General features: G+C 36.2%; 1 protein-coding gene across 15 annotated transcripts in view; it reads left to right on the top strand.

The window, feature by feature from the left end:
• CCDC88A (coiled-coil domain containing 88A) overlaps nt 1–25,092 on the top strand; it is a 79,844-nt gene that overhangs the window by 31,843 nt on the left and 22,909 nt on the right. For 12 of the 15 annotated variants that reach the window (XM_040611594.1, XM_040611592.1, XM_040611591.1 and 9 more), the window contains 12 exons: nt 152–321; nt 4,427–4,508; nt 5,185–5,343; nt 9,148–9,294; nt 10,270–10,414; nt 11,127–11,311; nt 13,451–13,588; nt 16,092–17,162; nt 17,712–17,839; nt 21,660–21,801; nt 22,421–22,597; nt 23,114–23,275. In XM_040611594.1, coding sequence (XP_040467528.1) covers nt 152–321; nt 4,427–4,508; nt 5,185–5,343; nt 9,148–9,294; nt 10,270–10,414; nt 11,127–11,311; nt 13,451–13,588; nt 16,092–17,162; nt 17,712–17,839; nt 21,660–21,801; nt 22,421–22,597; nt 23,114–23,275 — 2,706 coding nt within the window. The remainder of the gene's footprint in view (nt 1–151; nt 322–4,426; nt 4,509–5,184; nt 5,344–9,147; nt 9,295–10,269; nt 10,415–11,126; nt 11,312–13,450; nt 13,589–16,091; nt 17,163–17,711; nt 17,840–21,659; nt 21,802–22,420; nt 22,598–23,113; nt 23,276–25,092) is intronic. The other 3 variants (XM_040611593.1, XM_040611587.1, XM_040611583.1) reach the window with 1 other exon arrangement.

The following is a 25,092-nucleotide window of genomic DNA, read 5'->3' as shown; positions in this document are numbered from 1 at the left end:
TGTAGGGCTTCTGACTTCTTTCATGGCAAAACTTTTCCGTTATTCTTGCTTCATTTCAGCCTTCATTTTATTAAGGCAGTGAATTATATAGTTTGTGATATAGAATTGCATTCAGAGAGCCATTTATGCTTTCCCCCCCCCCCCCCCCCAGACTATCATAGAACTCTCAGAAGAACGGGACTGTCTCCGTTTTCTACCTCATGCATCAGCAGCACAATCACCTTGTGGATCTCCTGGCATGAAACGCACTGAAAGCAGACAGCACCTGTCAGTAGAGCTAGCAGATGCCAAAGCGAAGATAAGGCGGCTTAGGCAAGAGCTGTGAGTACATTGAGAATGCAGAAGTGTGTTGAGAGTGGTAGGGTTTTAAAATTATGTTGGTTTTGCACAACAGTAGTACTAGACAAATTCTTCATTCTTTCAAATGTGAAATTATGTTTTAAATGCTTTTTTTCAGCTATTGCACCCCAGGAAGCATATTTTTATAATGTAAGCATATTTGTGAACCGGTGTAACAAATACATCGGTGTTTGTCTTAATTTGTATTATGCATTATGTTGTTGGGTTTTTTAACCATAAACGTAGTGAAATTGGTGAACTAGTGCTATGGTAATTTTGTATCTTTTGCACGCTGAAATTTTTGAAAAACTGTTTGAACGATCTCTTGAGCTTATTACAATACAGTAATGGGCTCTTTGCTCTACATGAATTAGGTCTTTTAGAAATACAGCTAATCTAATGCAGCCTTATCTTTTTCTATTACATATTGTGTCCATGTTGTTATTCCAGAGGCAAGTTCTTTGTGCTTCCTCTTATTGTTTGTTATCATTAATGAATGTCTGACTGTGGGTTTAATATATCTGTATTTATATATGTGTCTAAGAGAATAGCTTTGCATTTCAATACTTAAAGGGGGCTTATAAGAAAGATGGGGATGGACTTTTTAGTAGGGCCTGTAGTGATAGGACAAGAGCTAATGGTTTTAAACTAAAAGAGAGTAGATTTAGATTAAGTATTAGGAAGAAATTCTTTACTGTGGGGGTGATGAGGCACTGTCCCAGGCTGCCCGGAGCAGCTGTGGGTGCCCCATCCCTGGCAGTGCCCAAGGCCAGGCTGGACGGGGCTGGTGGGAGGGGTCCCTGCCCGTGGCGGTGGGTGGAACTAGCTGATCTTTAAGGTCCCTTCCAACCCAAACTGTTCTGTGATTCTGTGATTTGAGGCAACTATGGGGTGACACACTTGAACTATTACATGTGGCAGCCAGCTAGGGACTGGAGACAAAAGCCATGTCCTGACCATTTGAGGATTAGTGGCAAAATGGTCCTTTTAAAAAGGTGATAGTGCTGTAGTGATTCCTTATTGGCAGCGTGATTTAGTTACCTGTTTCTTGTTGGAAACAGAGTAAGAAAGAGCCATCTATGGTTCATTCACAGTTTATGAAATGTTTACATTTGTTGCAGATAGGAAGAAAATTATCATTAGCATAATCACCTGTCCCCCATCTCTTTCTTTCTTTCTGTGTAGAGGTTTCCTTGTCTGCACGATATTTGCTCATGCCCTTCAGTACTGTTCCACTTCTGTCTGCCATGCTGCTCTACAGAGAAAAATGAAAGAAAGAAAAAAAAATGATGCAAACCAAACTCCACTAAATCTCTTGGCCCACTGCAAACCTATGCAGTGAAACAGGCTTTGCATTTACTAGCAGGGGTTAGCTATTTATGTCTAAGGAATAGTGTAATTTGTAAAGCGAGTAGATTTTACAGCTTGGGTCAGTTACATCCAGTTAAGGTTCATCCTACGTTCATGCTACATTCATCCAGTTAAGGGAGTGCTTTCTACTGCTCCTGGCTCTTAAGCTAAAGTGTACATTCACCTCCTTCACCTCATCCAAGTGCTGTGAAAAATCATTCCCACTGTAACCAAGATCTTTGTTTCTTTGTTTTTCATATGCTAATGAAATTTTTTTTATCCTTTCTATTTTATGAAGAGAACTGACTAAGTATCAGTGGGTACTTTGTCTTCATAGCCTAGGAACAAATCTGAGCAGTAGTGAAGAGCTGTTTAAAGGGAAGAACAATAATAGTCTAGTGGAGAATCTGTTTCTCCCTGTAGCAATGTGTAATGTTGTTTTAGCAGAGCGAAGTATGTGCAGTCTGAACTTAAAATACAAATGTTAAATCTGAAGAGATTCAATATGTATAGTAACTTGCCTATAGTTTAGAAACAGCATAAATACAGCAGGTTTTTTTTAATCCAGCATGTCATGGAGAGAGGAGAAAGGTAAAATTAAAAGCTGAAGGTAGCATAAGTCACAGTTAGGCTGGTCTGCTCTTATCAGAGTTTGTAGATCAGATCATCTCTAGCTGACTGGATTAAGTATCTGGTTGATTTACTCGGAGGATCCCCTTCCCCCACTAAATCTCTGTCTTCATGAAGAATAGAGGACAAAAAGATACAGCTCCTTTTTTCTGATGTCTGTATTATTATGTGTCTGCTGAAATGAGCCCGCCCAGGATATTCTATAAACAGCTGCACCAAGAAAATTAGTGAAAAAATTGCTGTTATTAGTTTGATTGACAGTTAATAGATAGCCTAAACAGTGAACACTGGTATGTTCTGTATAATTTAGTACAATCCTCTCTAGTTTGTAGCTGAAGCATGCAATTAGGGCAACAGTGATGGCTCAGAACATTTCACATTTTGCACTCTTATTTGAATTCAATTTGTAAATAAATTCCCTTTACACTTAGCAGTATATTTAAAACACTAGACTTTGATAAATTAACTTATGTCTCTAGCATTTGGTATTAAATGCTGCATTTATTTGATAAATTAAAAATTAGATTAATTCCAAAGTTAAAAATGTTAATCTTAAAATGTATTTATAATCTGGTTTTGGCAACGAACCTTCATACCTGGTTTAATATGCACTGAAGCTAATATAATTTCATACAAAAGGTCTGTAAAGATTATTTTTCAGTTGGATGCAAAACAGCGATTTGAGGCTTGTAATATAGAAACTCTGGAACGGAAATTGCACACCTAATTTTCTATGTTAAGTCCTGTGTGTTTCTGTGTGGAATGATAACACAGGAATATGAATGTTAATAGAAAAGTTATAGTAATCTAATATAATACAGAATACGTTTTTATTTCTGTATGGTTTCCGAACACCTACATAGAGAGAAAGCTTTGATATCTGCTGCGGGCAGTGATGTTGCAGTGAGCTATATGTAGTTGAACCCTCGTATACTTGTAGGCTGTCAATAACCTTTTTGAAGCTATGTGGTTGCAAAAAGGTCGTTCATTGTGAGACTGGCTTATTTTTAAAAACAACTGATTCGGTTTTGTTTAAAACAAATATGTATGTTAGCATGATTACTTGTAGATTGTATTATGCATTTCAGTACCTTAGACTCTCTTATTTCCCCCTTTTCTACTTTTGTTCTGTTTCATACTTGTGTTGCAAAATATTAAATAATATAGTAACAAGTTTGAATGTGCGATATATCTTCTATGAGTATACAATATTGGATATGGCAGCTTTTTCAACAGTGAATACAGTTTGTTCTGAGGTGCAATTGAATTTTGAGCATTAGGTATTCTGTGTCTTGGAGAGAATTAAATATTTCCCTTGTACTTTACTCATTGTTTAACAAACTCATTTTTTTAACAAACTTATTTTTTGAGCATTGAGAAGTAAGTGTTAGCTGGAAATTAAAAATGAGTCCTGTAAGGATTGTAGTATTCTAAGTGAAATTGTTTTTATTATAAATTTCTGAAAACACTAAACCAGATACTATGTTCTTCCCATAAAATTGAAATTCATTATGTGTTTCATAAAATTAAGATTATGAAGTGATATCTTCTTTTAATGAGAAAAAAGACACCTGGAAATCTTAATTCTTCTCTGTAAGAGAAAGAGTAATTACAAAAGCATAAAAAGGCTTTTAAAATTGGCTTTACCTGATCTGTGACAGGATGCATTGGTGGTCGTTGTCTGGTTCACCTGGAAAATATTTGGACCTTTTGAACATATATTTTGAAATTATTCAAAGTTCACTTTTGGATGTAAATCTCCTGGTACACATTCATGTGTATTATCTGGGTTTTTTTAACAAAAAAATCCCCTATCACAAAAAGATCCCTTATCGCACCCTAATGCTTTCTGCCCTGCATACGTAGGAAATCATAGTGAACAACAATTCAAAGGACTATGAAAAATCTGACCAAATTTAAAGGATTAGATGTAGACTAAGACCTAAAGAATATCTAAAGCATAATGATATACCTAAGTTTTACACTCTGATGTAAGTAGAGTAACTGTAAGGGAAGTTTCGTGAATCTCAGTATTTCATTGTCATACAAAATGACAATTACAAAGTTTTGCAGTCATATTTAACTGAAACGTGTTTTCTCTTTTAAGTGAGGAAAAGACTGAGCAGTTGCTTGACTGTAAACAAGAACTTGAACAGATGGAAGCAGAACTAAAGAGACTTCAGCAAGAGGTATGGTTTTTGTAAATCTAGTGTTTAAAAAAAAAAAAGTTGCCACCATCAGAACGATTTTGCTCTCCCCCCCCCCCCTTTTTTTTTTATTAGGAACTATGTTTTCATGCTTTTTTTATTTCACACTTTGAACATGGTCTTGTGTAATTTGTTCCTTTATCTGGTCTAGCATGCTGGAAAAATATTTTGAGTTAGGTTAGTATTCCTTCTCTAACTTCTTTGTTTCTGCATTCAGGCAATTTACTGCCAACAGATCCTATGAGTGTACATAGGCTGAATATTTCTTAAAAACAATGCACTCAAATTTTGTCTGGTTTTCTTTATATTTTTGAGTCTGTATGTTGATAATGAGGGAAAACACCTGGTTGATTTATTGTTAGGATATGAGTGTATAGAGTTATTGGGGGTCATTTGAGAATATTATCCATAAAAGGAATGCACTGTTCTGAAATTAACGCATATGTACATACTTCTCCTTGAAAAAGGCCAATGCTGTTTTCTTGGAAATATGTTATCTGGACTGAGCCTCTAAAAAATTTGTTTTATTTTTTTTTACCTTTCTCAGAATTAATTCCTCTGCATTACCCTGATTTAAATACTGAAGCAGCTATGTTATCCTTCAGCATGTACTGTCCATTATTCTTGCCTTTAATTGCTGTATTTTCATATTTTCTAGAATATGAATTTACTCTCAGATGCCCGATCTGCCAGAGTCTATAGAGATGAATTAGATGCCCTTCGTGAGAAGGCAATTCGAGTCGACAAGCTTGAAAGTGAAGTCAGCCGGTATAAAGAGAGGCTGCATGATATTGAATTCTACAAAGCTAGAGTGGAGGTATATTCAGGGGAAAAAAATAGCAAATAACCATCATTTTTTGTTTGCTGTGGCTTTTTCAAAGTTGCTTTGATGACTTAAGCATTGGGGCGTGAAAACAGTGTTACAGCTTCTTGCTCTAGGATATATGATAGTCATTTTTTTTGTGATAAATTACAGTTTTTAGGGTAAGAGTCCCTGTGTGTAGTGGCATGCAGCTTCATTTGAAGTCAGTGGTATTCACTGTAGCTGTAAGCTAGCAAGACCAGTAGAAGCCTCTGTTTAGGATATTATACTATGTATTGAGAAACCCAAGGAGGAATTAGTTAAAAATGTGTTATAAATGTAATAACCTTTCTCCTCTTTTTGATCTCCTAAGAGAAGATAATTTTCTAAGTAAAGTGTTGAGGAAATGCTGGCTATACACATAAATGAGTTTAGCATGACTGCATTCCATGGATAAAATGTACTGAAAAAAGATGCGTTGACACCAGGCATGAGACACTTACAGTTCTGACATGAATTAGAAGTTCGGGAAACAAATCAGCATGCAGGATTTAATAGGCCGTCGTTCTGTCTGTAAATGGCAAAATTGTTGGGCAAATGCCAAGGTGGCAGAATTTGTGAAAGAAACAGTTACATATGGGAGTCAAAACTACTGAAAGTTTAAAGAAATTGTCAAGGTGGTCATTAAAAAAAACCCCACCCACGTACCCCTAGAAAAGCAGGGACAACTCCAAATAAATGCTTGTTAAAAATACTATGTTGCGTAGATGCAGTTGTTGAGATACTGGTATGAAGCTTGCTTTTTAGTGTAAAAATGACCAAAAAGTGAAAACAAGATCTTAGGCTAAACTATGACACAGAGTATTTTTACCTGACTTCTTCATTTAATGTGGCTTCTTGGATTCACAGGCCTGAATGGGGTCTTGGGAACTCATTCAGTCCTATTTTTTATATACCCATACCACTTCAAACGAATGCTTGGCATTAATTGGTGCTTTAACACCAAAGTGTCGGCAGCCTTTTGTAGCAGCTTTTTTTCTTCTCTGAAGACTGTGTTGTGTTATGTGTCCTCTCTTCTAGCTCCTCATCCTTTGCAGCCCCACAACGGTGTGCCTTACAAGGTGTTTTTTCTGTTCTCTGGGTTCTGTCTTAATTCATATCTTAAAATGGAGTCCCTAAGACTGAGTCTCATACTCTAATTATTGCTTTATCAGTTCTGAATACAGTAGAGAAGTGACTTTTCTATACAACTTCTAATATAGTAACTCCTAAGCAACATCTCAACATTGTGATCTGTGAACCTCCATAGATTTTCTTCCCAGTGAACTGCTGCCTGGACATGATGCAGTATCCCAAACATTCTAGTTACCGCATCTGAAAAACTTAATAATGCTCATTACCACTGATATGGCATCCTTTGGAAAGAGACTTCTTACTTTGAATGTTTAAAAGTTGAAATGTTTTAACGAATGTATACTTCATATGTTACAGCATAAAATAGCTCCTGCTGTGATAGAAGCTACTGTGATGAGAGGGGAAAAACTGCAAGGCAAAACCCAAATTTTTTTAATGTTCTGTTGCAGCTCCTTCATGAAAAACTTGCAACAATACTTTTAGTCAGAAATAAAGCATATCAACTGACATGGGAGTTACTATTGTTTTAATGCAAAATGAGATTGGTAGTTTTTCTAAGCAAAGTGCAGTGTAAAAAAGTTAATAGACTGTGGTGAGAGATAAGGTGCATGGTGCAGATTAAAACATTGTTAAAAATACTTCAGGCATTTTTGAAACTTAAAAGTCATGGTTCCCAAGAATTATTTTTTTTAAGATGACTTGTTCTTAGCCTTGCTCGTGGAAATAATTTTATCATCTTACTGTGTAATGTGAAATAGTCTGATGAAATTGGAAGAAACTTTCTCAAGATACACTAAATATGGACCTTACCAGTTGTCATTGAAACATCCGTTCTTGAGGACGCTCCAAAGCTGCCTTCGCATGCCACTTAAAAACAAAGGCTGGTAATCACTTTCCAACTCTGGATCTTTTCTAAGTGTTTGACGTAGTTTAAACAAGATACTGGTGTAGAATTTGAGCTCAGCAATAGAGGTCCAGTGCTGTGATTTATGGTCTCAAATTTCCTCAGAGTATTTGGCTGTTAACTATATATGATGTACTAGGGTAGCATACTTGGCTCTGTTGGAAAATCAGGTACTGTGAGTGGCGAACACTGTTATCAGCCTGACTGCGTACAAGAAAACCTTATGTGAGCTGTTTGAAAATCATCTTTATGTGAATGACTTTATGTGTGTATCTACTACTGTTCTAAAAGAGACTGAAAGCATATGGTTAAAAAAATTGGCAGAGGAAGAAGTTAGTGTAAAAGACTGCCCAGTGGAAATTTCATTTTCATAGAATGTTTAAACTAATAAGAAACTTGAAATTTGTTTACATGTTTCATGCTTGTAAACTGTCTGATTTTTCAAGCATGCTCAAATAGAGACAGATGTTAATTAGTTGGCTTTGCTTCTTAAAAATAATTATAAGTTAACTTAATATTTGTGTAGGGAGGAGTTTGAAGGATAAAGATTTATGTTGTATTCACTGATCTTTTTTCAGATCTTGCAGCTGACTGCATAGTGAAGTTGGAAAAGTTTTGTATTTATATAATGACTAAAATTGTTAATTGTATGATTTTACACATTATTATTTTCATCAGATGCCATTAAAAAAACCCTCCATGTACATAAACTAAAGCTGTTTAGGACTTTTGAATACAACTGGTTGTAGTTTGAGAATGCAGTTATATTTTCAACCTCATGTCCTTACTTTGGGCTTAAGTAAGTTTGCCCAGCGGCCTGTAAACCTAATTATGGCCTGTAGAAAATTATTTTCTTCAGTTTTGTTCTCAATTTCATGCAAACCAAAGATGAGGGAGTTCAGTCTGATAATAAAACAAATTATGGACTGAAGAGGAGCGCCTACATCCATCTCCAGTCTTTGACAGTGGTCAATAGCAGATGCCTAGAGTAGAGTAAAAGAACAGGGCAAGTACCTGGTGATACTTTCCTGTTGTGCTCTCCTGGCCTCCAGCAGTCTCTGCTCGGCAAAATCATAAAATTGTATAATCACTTAGGTTAGAAAAGGCTTCTGAGCTCATCAGGTCCAACCGTTAACCCAGGACTGCCAAGTCCTTCACTAAACAATGTCCCTAAGCACTGCAGCTAGGCATGTTTTAAATGCCTCCAGGGATGTGACTCCACCACATACCTGGGCAGCCTGTTCCAATGCTTAACATCCTAAGAGGTGGTATGTGGAGCTTTCTGGCCTTCTCTTGCATGAATTATATGACTTCTCAAAACATGTAAGCCTTTTCATCTACACAGTTATGTACAGTAAGCTCCGCAGTTCAGTTACATGGTATGTGAAGTACTTATTTTTGTTTGTTTTGAGCCAGACACCTCTAAGTTTTATTGATGTCAGCCTTCTGTTTAGCTGTAATCCATGCATGTGCAATACACCTTTCCAGATCACATCTCAAATCGCAGAGATATTTATGGTTTGATTGTAATTACAAATACTTTATTCTTAATGGTTTAGGGATTATTTAATTTATGTAGAATTTTCTTTTCGTGACAGTTTTGTAAGTTACAGTTATGTGAAATTCCTGTAATTTTGGTTTTATGAAATGTCTGTTACAGCTTCCAAAATAATGTTTTAGCATTAGAGCAACATTTCTAAAACTAGCGATTATGTGTATCAAAGTTTGTATGAATAAGGAAATGCTTTTGTTGAGGTTTTGTGGTTGCTTAATTCTTGTAGGAATTGAAGGAAGACAATCAGGTGTTGCTAGAAACCAAGACAATGTTGGAAGATCAATTAGAGGGGACCCGAGCCCGTTCTGATAAATTACATGAGTTAGAAAAAGAGAATCTACAATTAAAAGCTAAATTGCATGATATGGAGATGGTAAGTGTAAATGGAGGATAACAAAGACAACTGATGTGCATTGAATTAATTTTTTTTTTTTTAATGAATTTCCAATCAAAATAGTGGCGAGGAGAGGAAGAGGGTATTTCTTGATTTACTAACACTTTTCAGATAGTTTCCTAGGGAAGGAAAAACTGCAAAGGCAGTACTCTTCTTAAAAGGCAGTACAGTGTTTAATTGGGTAGCTAAATTACAGTGATAAGAAATACAAAGACTCATTAGTAAGAACAATAAGATGAAGGGTTTTTTTTATGTGAAGGCAGTCTTTTGTCACTTAAATACGTAGATAAAAGAGGCGATTTGTATTTCAAATTCTGGCAATATGGTGACATATTTATCAGAAGGTTCTTCGCAAAATAATTCTGTTTTTAATTGGGTTTTCTCCAAAAATAAGTATTCTAAAATATAGTCATATTTTGCCAGGGGTAGGTGGGTTGGGGGGCCTTTTCTGTAAGGGATGGCAGATTATTATCTTCTGTTTACTTTCATTTTCTGCAAAATGTTTAGAGTTACAGCTGCAACTTATTCCTGTTAGGGTGTGGGTGAAGGGGTTCGTAAAGAGCCAGGTGAGAAGCTCTCATCACAGACTGAGTCCTGTTACAGCTTTTTTGCATCAAAGTAGTCTTAGGATAGATTAGAGAAGGTAAAATTTTGCTTCTCTGTCAGTTTGGGTTTTTTTGTGTGCTACCAAGCTGTGCTTATGTATACTTTCTTCCCTGGTTCTTGGAGAGAAGTGAACTTGAAAAAGATGAGAAGAGGTTCTTCTCTGCGTATTTTTCTTTACTGGTTGTTACACTTGCAAGTTCTCCATACTTCTGTCTGTTCCTCCCTGCCTACTGTGTATTAGCAAATCAGAAAATACACTTTGCATTCCTCTGTGGCATACTAGATACTAAAATAATTTGTGCATGTTGAGACTTTTTTTTTAATGTTACATATGAAATAATTTTTAAGGAACGTGATATGGACAGAAAGAAGATTGAGGAACTCATGGAGGAAAATATGACTCTAGAAATGGCTCAGAAACAAAGTATGGATGAATCATTGCATCTTGGCTGGGAACTTGAACAGATAAATAGGACTACTGAACTTTCTGAAGGTAAACAGAGTAATACTTGCAAACAGATAAAATAGAAAAATTGAAAGCTCAGAGGCTGGACAGCATTAGGAAATTAGAGGTCCTTATTTCTAAAGTAGAGAGTCTTGTTCTCTGGAGGAAGGTGACAGTTTGGGGGGGGGGGCATGTTTTCTTGTGGTTTGGTTGGTCTTTTTTTTGCTCATTCCCATGTATCCTTGGAGATACAGCCTACATGAAATGTCCCTGTTCTTGTGCTTCTTGTTCAGTTAAACAGAGATACAAACCCCATAAATACCTTGTAGTTATACTGTGTTGCCATTCAGACTTGCTTTACTGTTCTCAAAGTTAAGAAAGTTTTGTTAAAGCTTCTCAGAGTAATAGTTTGCAGAGATAGCTGTGGCAAATTTTTGATTCTTCCAATATAGCATGCTTGGTCATACATGGGATCCCATACAAAGGATTTGTGGAAATTCAGAAATACATCCTCAGTTTCTGGAAACAAATCTCCGCTGTGATTAGGAACATTAGGATGAGTAGAAGGTTTCCTTTTATGCATCTGCAGCCTTACCTGTTAGGTAAGGAGGATGGGTAATTAATCCTAACTAGCTCTATTCACCAAGAAAGCATTGGAGGACCATCAAAGGCTTCTATATCCCCGAAGTCTAAAAATGCAAAGTCCAAGAAGACCGGGTAATAGGTAACCTTTTTTCTTTATGGTGTTTTTCTCATACAGTGCCACAGAAATCACTTGGCCATGAAGTAAATGAACTGACATCAAGCAGACTGCTGAAGCTGGAAATGGAAAACCAAAGTTTGCTGAAGACAGTGGAAGAATTGCAAAGTGCAGTGGGTTCTGTAGAAGGCAGTAGTTCGAGGATTCTGAAGATGGAAAAAGAAAACCAAAGACTTAGCAAAAAGGTAATCATCAGTGTATGTCTGAATTGTCTGAGTTACATAATGTTGCTAGCCACTTTCTTTCTAAAGGATAATTTTACGAATTCCTGTTATTTTGGAAAAAGTATTACTGGGGTCTTAAATGGTGTTACAGTGTCTGTAAGGTTATGGTAAAAAAGAAAACAACCTCTGAGAGATTTTTTTTTTCTTTTTTAGTGATGCTTTTTTATTGATGTAAGAATACGATCGTTATATTCAGAAAGGTCTTACACCAGTAGGGGGAAAAATATTAACATATTAGGGATATAAATGAGTAATGAAACTTTTATGATACTTGAGAACACTATTTTTTGTAATCAGGGGAAGGTGTGTGTACATAGGTGGAGATTGACTGGTAAGTCTAAGCAGAAAAACTCTGTTATGTGTCCTCATTTGTAACTGAGAAAGAGAGAACACGGGCCAAGGAATTGATGAGCAAATGAATGAATGAGAGGAGTTTGGCAGATTTATCTACAATATTTTACTCTGCAAATTACGTATTATCAAATAGTTTATTCAGTGATATCTATAGAGAGTAAAAATTTGAGAAAAACGGGGACTAATTACAGTGAAGTGAAATGTCTTAAAGTTTCTGAAATAGCTTTTGCTTCAGATGTTTCAGGTGTTAGACTGTTCTTAGTGGGCAAGAGATAATTAAAAATATATGAAAGAAATCCCTACTGTATTTCATACTTCCATGCTTTTTCTGATTTCTCAACAATATGATGGTTTTTGCAGCAGCCTGTGTGCTGCTTTGAGTTTCTGTATAGTACCAGAAAGACAGCTAGGAGGATACAAAAGAAAGGAGTAGGTATAAGAAGCAGTAGATCCTTGTGGTTGTCTGATACTGTTCTTACCACCTTAGATGTCTGGTGACAAGTCCTTTTTCTCACTTGCCCCTAAAAATGATACTTGAACAGTGATCACTTCAGTAGAAAGCATGAAGCTGAACAAAATGCCTGTTACCAATCCTGTATTCATAGCCTACTTGTATTTGGACACGCTTTCTCTTAAAACAAACCAATAATAGTCTCATAAATAAAAGGTAAGTGACCACAGGAACTACAGTTCCAGTGCCCAGTTGGCAGTTGGTCAGGCAATGGGTAAATTTGGTTCCCAAGTGGAGGGTGACTGCATTGCTGCTAGGGCGATTGAGCCAGTTACTTCTCCTTTGCAAAAACCTATTGAAGTGCCAATATCCCTGTAAAATATGCATTGGTCTGCTAAGCAAGGGACCGGGAAAACTGGAATTTGGGAGAAGGAGAAGGAAACAAAAGGCTGGTCAAACACTAGTATTCTCATCCTAAGAGAAATATTGAATTCAGGTTCTGGCCTGATTGATACCATGCTTTTTGCATATTTTGGATCAACAAATTGCTTCATGGAGTAACAAATTCCATTCTACAACCTCTTTGTGATTTTACTTCTCAGTATTACTTAGCAGCAATTAAATGTATATAACTAAGATAATTTATTTCTAAAAGTATTCCCCCTGGAGTCTGAGTTATGTCTGGACTTCTCTAGGACTGGGTAGCGTGTGGACAATGGACTTGACATAGAAGCAATCACCTGCTGGAAGGTTTATATTCTAAGTAATTATAACTTATATGTGACAGAAAAATCACACTTGCTTCTTTTCACTTGTAAAGAGTTTTGCTGTCTGATGACATTGCGAGTTGGAACCATTTGACAAAACAAACCTGTTTATTTAATTCCCAAGGAATAGTCATAAGTATCTCCTGAAATAGTTGAGTAAGATCAAACAACATTCAGTCCTTATAAGTTAAAAGGGACTTGGCGAAGCAGTATAAAATCTCACTAAAATGGAACTTTAAGAGGAAAAAAAGATGCTTGGGAAATACCCAGCGCCTAATAAAATCTGACCCTTTTTTTTAATGCAAAAGTACATTATAGATACAGTCTGCTGAGCCAGGGAGAAAATTCTGGCAGAAGTAAAGAAGAGATGAATTGTTTCAGATATAGAACAGAAGATTCCATTTTCTTCTTTCCTTCAACCTTCTTCGTTTACAAATTCATTGCTATTGGTGTACCTTCAACCTAGCTAAGAGTAATACTATTGTAATTTTTAAGTACATTTTAAAAAATGTATTTCTTTTTCCCCAGCTTGAAGAGCTAGAGAATGAAATTAGTCAAGAGAAACAAAGTCTTCAGAACAGTCAGAATTTGAGCAAAGATTTGATGAAAGAAAAAGCACAGCTTGAAAAGACACTTGAAACACTTCGCGAAAACTCAGAGCGACAAGTGAGTAGCAAAATCAAGTTTTAATGCTGCATTGTACTGTACTGTTCTCCTTTTGTACTTTTTTTACAGGCACAAAAGTGTTGTAAATGGAGCAGATTTGCTGAAAGGACACATCTGCAGCACAATTGCTTGTCTAAGACCTGCAGCCAGTGAGACACATGATTCATCTTTAGCTGAGGCTTCACTGTTAGTTTTAGAACTTTTTAGTGTTTTGTAAGGCTTCTGTGGCTTTCCTGGGCTGTATGTTTGCTATAGTTGCTTAAAGGGTGTAGCTCAGCCAAAATAGAAAATTGGGAACTTTGGAGGTAAGCCAGACGCCGCTCAATGGAGGAAAACAGGTTCCAGACAGCTGGTCAGTGTTTGAAGTAATGTTGGAGTATTAATGAGAATTGCAGCAGCCTGACCCTTGAAGGGACTAGACAGAGACCAGTATAGCAGAGCTGGTCTGCTGCTCCACTGCTGAAACTGTTCTTCCTGTGTCGTTCAGTCTTGTTTTTCTGGGGTAGGAACCATCATGTCCAGTTTCATAATATTGCCCTATAGTGGAATGTTTTCTAGCTGTGACTTGTGGGTGGCTAGCAGAATTTATTTTTGGTTGCCAGAAACAGGCATCTGGGTCTTTGTAAGTGATTTGAGCTGTATTGGGGTGGGTACTGAATGTCACTGACGTATCTGTATCTAAAGGGTGCTGACACCTTCTAAAGATCTTTGCAGAGCAATTCAGAGGACCTGTGGAAGGCTGCCACTAGAAAGCAAGAGTTATGGAAACTCTGGAAATATCCCCCATTTAGTAATCAAGTCTTTCAGAATTAGAACTGTAGTTATCTTTTGTATGTTGCAATACAGAATATTATATTTCAAAAGTCCTGAAAACTTTAAAGGCCAAATTTAATCAGTAAATGAAATTCTAGACTTAGAAAAGAGACAAAAAGTAAAAAAAAAACAACCAAAAAAACCTCCCAAAACAAACTAAAAAACCCCCAAACCCTCAGCACTGAAGCTTTACTTTCATTTAAGGATACTTTTAAAGAAAATATGGAAAATATGCCAGCTTGACTTGTTTAGAAGTTTCATTGTTACAGTAATAGATTTATACATTGTATTAGAAGTATGCTCTAGGAAAAAAGGACCAAAACTTTCTGGAGTAAGTCCTAAGTCCCAGTGCAACCATCACAGATACATATATTGTTTTAAAATGTGTTGGAGTAGGACTGACATTTCAGTGGGGCTATTTCTGCTTAAAAATAATGTTCTTAAGAGCTGTGATGGGTTAGCAGCATCTTTTGTGGCTTTTACAAATCCTGTGCTGAAGCTTAGTGTGAGTTGACTATACAGGGGTCATTTGATTTAATCAGAAACTATGGAGGCATTGATCATTATTTTTTCATTTATAGGAGCAGAATTCATGGAAAATAATTATACATGTTCAGTAAAGTACAAGGTTATGTAAAGAAGTGTTACAAAGTTGTGGTTTTACACACCTGTTGATTAGTTTCTCGTTAATCATTTCAGAAGTTTGTCATTGCTGGGAATGGAGTCACAGATGCTATAATTAATAGTTACATTCAGACTTAAATATGAAAGAACAGTCTGTAATTTTCTCAGTCTGTTTATCATTGCAACTGACACTTTTTGGCTTTCTCCAAAACAGTTTATTGTTGAAACATCCCTTATGCTATTAGTGTATTCCTAAATATTGATTTAAACAGTTTTCTGGATTTTGTTGCCTGTTGTTACATACCCAAACAATTTATAATTATTTGGAGTAACTGTAAAAGTCAAGATGTACTAAGATTAAGCTGTAAATGCTGCCTTTATCCTTGAAGTAGATATGGGAGTATGTTACCTAAGAAAACAATTCCGTTATAATATGATTTACTTTCTCTGGAAGCTGTTGGAACAGCACGTCCAAGGGTTCATTTTAACTCAGAAAACTAATGTAACTTTGATGTGTTCCTTCACAAAATGTTATTGACTGATCAGGATGCCCTCATAGCCCACCAATCACCTCTGTTTTTTCAAAGTGAAATAAAGACACTTTTATGGATCCCACACCTCCCTGCATCTCAGGTTTGGTTTAGAACTTGACTACACTTTCATTCTTTGTGGACACGCATCTCTGGAAATTAGAGAGTTTAAAAAAAGAAAGTCTAAATCTGGATAAATGCAGATGAAAATGAAATTATGCTAAAAAACAGATACAACTTTCTTTTGGGTTGTGCTTTGTTAGTTTTATTTTTATTTTATTTGCTAATATCCAAGAGGAAGATATTTGAAGATTCACTTTGACTTCTTTTGTTGTCAGACTTCCATGTGTGTACATACACAATGTTTGTAATGCTTTAAATACCAATAGAGCAAGAGAATTGTTTTTTAAAAAACTTAAAATAAAAGGGAAATATGATGTAATCTTACTAGCTTAGTAACTTTCAGTTTATATATGGAAGTAATTACTTGTTGGCAAGTTGTTCACCAGAGTTTACAAATTTTCTACCCAAATTAGATTAAGCTTTTAGAACAAGAAAATGAACATTTGAATCAAACTGTAGCTTCTCTGAGACAACGCTCACAAATCAGTGCTGAAGCGAGAATGAAAGAAATTGAAAAAGAAAATAAAATCCTTCATGAGTCCATTAAAGAGACCAGTAGTAAGTTAAATAAGATTGAATTTGAAAAAAAACAAGTCAGAAAAGAACTGGAACACTATAAAGAGAAAGGGGAGAGAGCAGAAGAACTTGAGAATGAGCTGCATCGTCTGGAGAAGGAAAATGAACTATTACAGAAAAAAATTACTAACTTAAAAATTACTTGCGAGAAGATCGAGGCCTTAGAACAAGAAAACTCAGACCTGGAAATGGAAAACAGAAAACTGAAAAAAACTTTGGATAGCCTAAAAAATCTCACTTTTCAATTAGAATCATTAGAAAAGGAGAATTCGCAACTGGATGAGGAAAATTTAGAATTAAGAAGAACAATTGAATCCTTGAAGTGTACAAGCATTAAAGTGGCACAGTTACAACTAGAAAATAAGGAACTGGAGAGTGAAAAGGAGCAGCTTAAAAAAAGCCTTGAACTCATGAAAGCCTCATTTAAGAAAACTGAACGCTTGGAAGTCAGCTACCAAGGCCTGGACACAGAAAACCAAAGGCTACAGAAAGCCCTTGAAAACAGCAATAAGAAGATTCAGCAATTAGAAAGTGAATTACAAGATTTAGAGTCTGAAAATCAGACTCTGCAAAAGAACTTGGAAGAGTTGAAAATCTCTAGTAAGCGCCTAGAACAATTAGAAAAGGAGAATAAATTGTTAGAACAAGAGACTTCTCAACTGGAAAAAGATAAGAAACAGCTAGAGAAAGAAAATAAGAGACTTCGACAACAAGCAGAAATTAAAGATAGTACCTTAGAAGAAAACAATGTAAAAATTAGTAATCTGGAAAGGGAAAATAAATCTCTATTTAAAGAAATAGTTGTATATAAAGAGTCATGTGTTCGCCTGAAAGAACTAGAAAAAGAAAATAAAGAACTCGTGAAAAGAGCTACCATTGATAAGAAAACCCTTGTCACTTTACGAGAGGTAAGCAGAAATTAGTTACCATTCCAGTCATAATCTGTTTGTAACGTAGAGAAATTATATCTGTATTTTTGAAAAAAGGTTGTCTTTTGTATTTTTTATGCTTTAATCTGTGTACTATTAACATCTTTAATGGCTACAGTAGGGAAAGCTTTAGATAATCAAAATGTATATAATCATAATAAAACAATGGAATAATATAACCATATTATACCTCGTTCTGTAAGGTTGCGTACAGGCAGCCATGGAGCCTTTGTTAAATGAACGTTGTTCAGGTTCTTCATGTTAGTATTTGTTCTGACTGAAACACCTCCCCTTCACCGTAATGTTCAAGACTCAATTTGAAAGGCGAGTTCTACAGGAAGGGAGGGAGTGAATTCACGTTAACAGTTGCAATATAATGTCTAATATAGCTTGAAAGCTAACAGTTGGAAGGAAAGCAGAGTTATTCCAGTCATGTAGCGATAAAAGACTCTTGCCTCAGCACTTCTAGGATTAAAGCTACATTATTGATTTACGTGATAATACTGACTGTAATTTTTTCTGCATAAGGACTTGGTGAATGAAAAATTAAAGACTCAACAAATGAACAATGATCTAGAAAAACTTGCCCATGAACTTGAAAAAATAGGCTTAAACAAGGAGCGTCTCTTGCATGATGAGCAGAGCAGTGACGACAGGTAAGAATGCCCACCTGCAGCAGCATAGAAGTGAGGGTCTTTTTTATTCATAAAGAGAAGATGGTTTTATGGACTGGTTTTATGCATGCTCTTAGATTTTTAAGGCACACTAATAGACCCAAAATGGAACTTGTTGTTCTTTGAAATTAATAAGGTAGTTGATGTGCTTGTAAAAAATTCAGCTGGCTGTGAAAGGGAGTTGCTGGTTTTTGTTACTAAGAAATTTCTTGAGGTATGTCAGTAGATACAGTTAATATATAATGAAAATGTTTTCTGTTCTAATGAGCAGCTGGAACAGTAGCAGTAAAAGATACTAGGACCGAAGTTTGGGGATTTTTCCTTTTAGACTGCTTGACTGATGGAAATAGTTTTTACACTTTTGTCACAAAATGGGTTACCTTAAAACTGTCTTGCTCTTTCCTTACAACTGTTCCCTTCTAGTTCTTCCTACCAAAAGGAAACTGCATTCTCATTTACGCAAGCTGGGAAGTATCCAATACTTCTTGAGTGTCTCTGAAACTTCATAAGGGCTCTATCACTCTACCACACCTGCCATTATAAAACAGCTGCTATCCTGACATCTGTTTCCTCTACTGTATGTTGTGTTCTGTCTTATCCTGCAGGGATCTGGGGAAAATTTGTGACAGGAGAAAAGCAGACTAGTATGGGCTTCTAGCCAATCATTATTTCACGATGCTATTCAGTTGTGCTCTTTAAAAACAAAACCAACAAAGCTGCTTTCATGATCTGTTATTAACAACCGATTTTTGTGAACACTTAGATTGATTTTTGGGCCTTATATATATATATATATATATAAATAAAACCAAATAACTTTTTTTTTTCCTTCAGTTCCCTTTCTTGCTTCCAGTGCTCTGTTACTGGGGTGGTGCCAGAATCCTGTAGGGAGAATCTGTTACCACCTCTTGTTTTCTGGTGGTGTCTTTCATCCACTGTTCTCAGCTCACAGATGAGAAATTCTGTCAAGAAGAGTCCTCAGAACTTTGACTAGTGTGATCTCTTCTGATTTAAGCATAACTGTGTAGCATACAGTGCATAGTATGCATTTGGTTTGTCCTTAGGTCAATATACTGTACAAAGAACTAATCCTTGAGCTGAGTTGAAGCTTAAACTGCTTAGACGAAGAAGTCTAGACTGAGCAACAGTTTTCTGAATCATGTTCCAGATTCCAAGTGGTTGGAGTGCTTCTGCAAAGGGAGTTAATATTGTTCTGTAAAGGTGCTTTTGCAAATTATACTACATGAGAGGATTTGCGAGTCTACTTCTGTTTCCCAGACAAGAGCACTTACCCTTTACAAGTGCTTATATTTCTGAAGATGAGATGTTGTAGGTTAACTTCTTGTAGGTTTGTGACATTATATGAATTATGATTTTGGGCCGTACAATACAAGTGATTCCTTCACATTTTACATAATGATGTTACATTGGATCTATAAATCTAATTTGGAAGAAGATTTGGAGTTATGTGTCCCTGTGGAATAGAGAGGTTTATCCAGATTTTGTTGTATTACAATCTGTAAATGAACTTTTAACATACTTATGGCACCTATCATGACTGGTTTAATTTCTTCCTTTGCTTTCAGGTTAGCTGTGTCTGGGAATTAAACAAATAAGTTAATGTTCCTTTCATTTGCCCCACATCCCCGTAGTTCTCTTCTAACGGGTATTCCTTTTTCAAGGAGTCACTGCTCATTTTTTTGCTACCTATATATTATGTATTAAGAGCCCAGACCAAGGAGCAGGCTCGAGCATTACATGTTGGTTGACCTGCACTTGGCAAATGTTAGCTACTGGCATTAGATCTCTTGCAACCTGGTGCTGCTCAACTGCACTGCCCTAAGAACAGCTCATGCTTAATTCTTTGCAGATTGCTTTGCAGCAGGAGACAATGCCTGTCTAGAAAGGTGTTTGTGGTAAACTTGGTTGTCGAGCACTGATTATGTGAGAGCACCACAAAAGCAGATGGAATATTTGATGCTAGAAGATACTTGGATATCAGGCTGAGTATGATGTGCCTATTCAGGCTGATCATGGGGAGGTACGCAGTGAGCATTGTATCTTGAAGCTTACCCAGAACATTAGCCTACCTCTGAGCTCAGGCTTGTGGCCAAATAGTTTTAGATGTGAAGGAATTTGGGCTATGCTACTGTTTGAGCTTCTTCTCAAACTTCATGTAGAGCTGGAGAATTGTGAATAGGCAATATTTGTTTTCAAAGTGGAAACATTGGCTGATTTGAAATTTTGCTCTGCCACTATCCTGCCTTTCCATTATTCTCAGCTTTTCCATTCATCCAAAAGGTACCTGGGTTGCTTTCCTTATATCATTACGTAGGTGAGGCATTAGCAATTATTTCTTCAGGCCTGTAGAAAGCTAGGGTCCTTGTAGCCAAAATTACTTCTCAGTGTATTTTTGGTCAGCCTCTCTCATTTTGATGAAGGAAATGAAAAATGCACAATTTCTCTCTCCCTGATTGGAGAGACCAGTTTTCTTTTGCCTTTCAAATGGCTATTGTCTTTAGTCAAATGGATTTTGACTCTGAACCTGAAATTACCACACCTCAATGGTATTAGGAAATTTGTACCATCTTTCATTCTCAGGTGTTCAAAAGGAAACTGGATATTGGATCTCTGCTATTAATCTTTTTTCTTGTTTCCTGTATAATTGTGTTAACTTTTCAGTAAAAAAAAAAATCTTATTTGTAGCTGAATACATGCTTTAGCTCAAGAAGATGAAATGCTATCTGTTCTCCTAGTCATAGACTGCCTACTGCTTCTTAAGTCCCTGTGAATTACTTGTCATACCTTAAAATCTAGGATTTCTCATCCTACTACATGATGCTACTGGACAGCTTTCTACTTCTGAATTCACTTACCATTGGTCTTCTGCTCCAGTTCCTGACTAGATCTAATGCTGTTGTCCATTCAATCTCTTGCAATCTGTTCCATTGAGTAAATTGATAGATTCTTCAGCAGTTGAGATTAAAAAGGGGGATATTAGTGGTCTGGTTTATTTTATTTTATCCCACTGTGAAGAGATGTGGGATGTTTTCCAGATTCTGAGTACACGTACAGTGACTTAGTGCTTAAAAGTGATTAATTAGTGTGGGTTTTCAGTATTTTCTTAAAATGAGATGCTGTTCTAAACCAATATATTCTAAATCTGACCACTTCTTTCCCAGATACGTGGTTTGGGGTTTTTAGGTGCCCTACAGTGTTGTAAATATGGCAAATAATGGAAGCTTTGCACATCAGGAGTGGTAACAGTCTTAAAATATCAAGCAGCTGGGCAGAGTGAGCAATTTGTACATTCATACATCAAATGAGTATGCACCTGCAAAGTACTGTGTTCCGTCTCCTTCCCTCGTCCTCCTGTTTGTGAGCTGGCAGGAAATGGAAATGGAAAATCTCGCTCTCCAAATATTTTGCATTCTAATTTGGTTTGGGTCCCCGCTGGATTCACTGGAGTTGAGCCAGAAGGAAGAGTGCTGTCATCACACACACACTAACGATCCAAATAAAGCCAGCACCCTACTGGTGTGGCTGAACGTGGCTTTTTGTGTATCTAATTAAAAGAAAGAAGGATTCAGAAATGTTTTTTACTACCATTTTATGTCTGTTTTTAAACATAGGGCTTGATACTAGTACTGAGGTGTCTTCATGCTTTGAATAGAGTCAGCATTCAAGCATTTCTGAATGTATTCTAAATGTATGCTGAAATGTTTCAGAAAACTTTAGAATTTAAATACCTCAATTTTTTGAAATACAGATATTTTTTTGTGTGTGTGATGTCATTGACCAGTAGGTACAAGCTTTTGGAGTCAAAATTAGAATCCACACTTAAGAAGTCTCTTGAAATAAAGGAAGAAAAAATTGCTGCTTTGGAGGCTCGTTTAGAAGAATCAACAAATCTAAACCAGCAACTCCGTCAGGAACTTAAAACAGTAAGGAGAATGACATTTTTTTCTGTAAGATTAAAGTACTCCTATACCAGCTATTGTTATTTCTACATTTGACCTTTTGTGTAAGATGGCAAAAGATGCACATTGTTCGGATGAGGTAAAGCAGGACAAAGGCATGACTGCTTTTTAGAGACTGCAGTAATACAGGCACAGTGTAGAAATCACATGAAAAGTTGCTGAGTTTATTCATTGGTCATTGAATATGTCAGGTGGATAAATAATCTGAAGTTGATTTGATTTGGGATGCCAAAAGTAGTCATTTTCAGTTTTCTGACCTACCTTGAACAGCCCAAGTGGACTGGTTAAAAAAAGAAATACAGTCTCCTTGGTTGTAGGACAAAGTTGGGGGATACAGTTAAAAGTGCTGAAATAAAACAGAAAATAGAGGTCTCTTTGTTAGACAAGTGTTTCTCAGGGTTAAGCTATCCATATCCATAAATAATTTTGACATCATCTCCCCAAACATATACAAAAAGCAAATGTGGAAATACAGTAATATAGCACTTACTGTTCTTTGGGAAGTGGTACGGTCATGTAATAAATCAAGATGTAGACAATGAAAAATTCTAAACCTAATGGAAGTTGTCCTAAATAATTTCAGGTGAAGAAGAACTATGAAGCTCTCAAGCAAAGACAAGAAGAGGAAAGGATGGTTCAGAATTCACCTCCAAGAAGTGGAGAAGAAAATCAGTCTGTCAATAAGTGGGAGAAAGAAAATCAGGAAACTACTAGAGAATTATTGAAAGTTAAAGATAGATTAATCGAAGTGGAAAGGAATGTAAGATGTGTTTTAAATACTATTCTGATTTTAACTATTCGTTGTGAGCTGTTCCAGTAATACGAATGAGAGTATTGTTAAGAAAGTATACAATTTATCACCTAGTTTACACACCAAGCAGAATCTGAATTAAATACAGTTTCATGAAGCAGCTGGATTCTGCTCTGAGGGATTTCATAAAGCACTTGACCAGCATTTAAAAGGAAATGTGGAAACATACATTGGCCCTTTTGAACCCACAGATATCTCTTAAATCCCTCTTACATAATCGTTATTTATATGAGTCACGGAGATTTCTCTACTATTTCTCCATAGGTACAATATTAGTTACCCATTTTTTTCAATCTTAACCTACGGTGATAATACCACTTTGTGTTGCTTCCACCTTGTAAATCTCTGCGAAGTCATGCTGCTCTGTTTCTTTTGGAGAAATAAGGGGTGGTTTTCTCAAAGTTCAGTAAACAGCAGTGAACTCAATTTTTCTTTTTTTCTTTTTTTTTTTTTTAACATATAAAGAATGCTACACTGCAGGCAGAGAAGCAAGCACTGAAGACACAATTAAAGCAACTTGAGACACAGAATAGTAATCTGCAGGCTCAGATTCTTGCACTTCAGAGACAGACTGTTTCTCTACAGGAACAAAATACAACTCTACAAACTCAAAATGCCAAGCTGCAGGTAATATTTTCCTATTTTGCTTTCAAAAATAAAATTAATTCAAAGTTTTTTCACATGAAAGCTTTAAAGATAATGGCAGTAATGTACTGTAAATCATGTTTCACTTCTGGTACAGACATAGAAAAGAAAATAATGTGCAAATAATCTGCATGAGCACTCAAATGACACTTTGCTGATGAATAGTAACATTTCTAGAAGTTGGTATTAATCCTTCATGTTTGTTCAATTTAAACTCTTGACTTTATACTTAGGAGGTAGATTCTCTCATCCAGTCTTCTAAGATAATTTTGTTTAATTTACTTTTTTTTTTTACTTCTAAATTAGGTCAGGGACATAGTGTGTCCAAAGAGCCTCTAATAAATTCAGTATTTTCTCTATTTTTATAAATAGAGTTGAAAAAAAAAAAAGTAAAAGCCATAGTTAAGAGGAAAATCAAGATGTTAGTAAGTACAGAAGATTTGAAAAAAACCCCTCTGAAAACTACATAAAATGTGAAGATTGAATTCAGATAAATCAGAGGCAAAAAAAGGTAATGTGTGACCATGGAAATTATAAAAGTGGTTGCCCACAGAGTCTTGCAGCTCTTATGGCCAAAATTCAGGTGTCGTTCTTCATACCTTAACAGCTTTATTAAATACTTCTGCCCCTCCGTAAATGAAATATTGTAGTTAGTGGATCTAATGCTTTTTGGAGCTATAAGGATTGAAGCTACTTAAAGAGGGAATACAAAGTCTGCAATTCAGCAGAAATAGTAAACAATATTGGGGTGGACAAAAATCAAAGAGTGAAGGAGTCTTTAAATGTGTAAAATAATGCATTTTGTGAGTGTCTCAAGTTATCATCCTTTCTCTTTCTGGAAAGCAGAACTTAGTTGTACCACAGATGCACTTTCTGTCTACCACATTGAAATCTAATTAGTGAACAGTACTCCCCTTTGTGGCTGGCGAGCCTACAAACAAAACAGAACATTGGTGCACACACTGTGTCTTGTCTAGCTGTTAAAAATTAGTGGATGTAGGCATGGAAATGCACCATTTTAAACAGATGAGGATATATCTCTGGGACTCAGAATTCTCTGTGTATTTTGCAAACCATTTGTCAAAAAAGCAGGAATATCTGTGTAGTTCCTTTTTTTTGCCTTGTGAACTGTACAACGGCACAGACCTTTGCTATCTGAAAAACCTGGAGAATTAATTAACTGTAGATATTTGAAAGTAATGGGGCAGTGAGTTGGGAGAAGGAAGCATTTTCCGCCTTTCATTTTTTAAAATTATTGCGGTGAACCTCACCAAGCAATGTAATTTTTGTTGCTGGGGATGACGAAATCATGTTACACCCAACAGGCTGAGAAAGGGAGTTGTTCTCCTTCCTTGAGAATTCAGCTGTTTTGCTCGTAGCTTCAGGCAAGTTGCAAGACGACTTTCCATCAACTGTACATCAGAACAAAAGGTGAAATATGTAATAAGCGTGATTAACTATTAGCTAAATCTGAAGTGTAAACTAAGCTGTTCTACATGGACTTGGTCAAGTCAAAACTGTTCTTAGGTAATTCTGTTTCTTCTGATACCCATAAAGAACATACAAGAGAAAGGATGTCTTAAAGGATAGCTGGGAATTGTGAACTAAATCAAACTCGGTGATTCAGTCAAGGGAAGTTTCACAGCATGCACATGCCATCAGACATTACTTCATTTCCAGTGAAAGGTTCAGCTTTCTCATCTGTAACAAAGAATGCTGCAATTCCAACAGAAAGGGATTTGTTCCTTAGTAACAGCGTGCACTGGAGTGATAGATTTTTCTCCACACCCCCCCCAATA

The sequence above is a fragment of the Falco naumanni genome, chromosome 12, assembly GCF_017639655.2.
Source record: "Falco naumanni isolate bFalNau1 chromosome 12, bFalNau1.pat, whole genome shotgun sequence".
In the NCBI taxonomy this organism is placed as follows: Eukaryota; Metazoa; Chordata; class Aves; order Falconiformes; family Falconidae; genus Falco; species Falco naumanni.
Note: the sequence above shows the minus strand (reverse complement) of the source record. Positions and strands in the feature narration are given on the sequence as shown.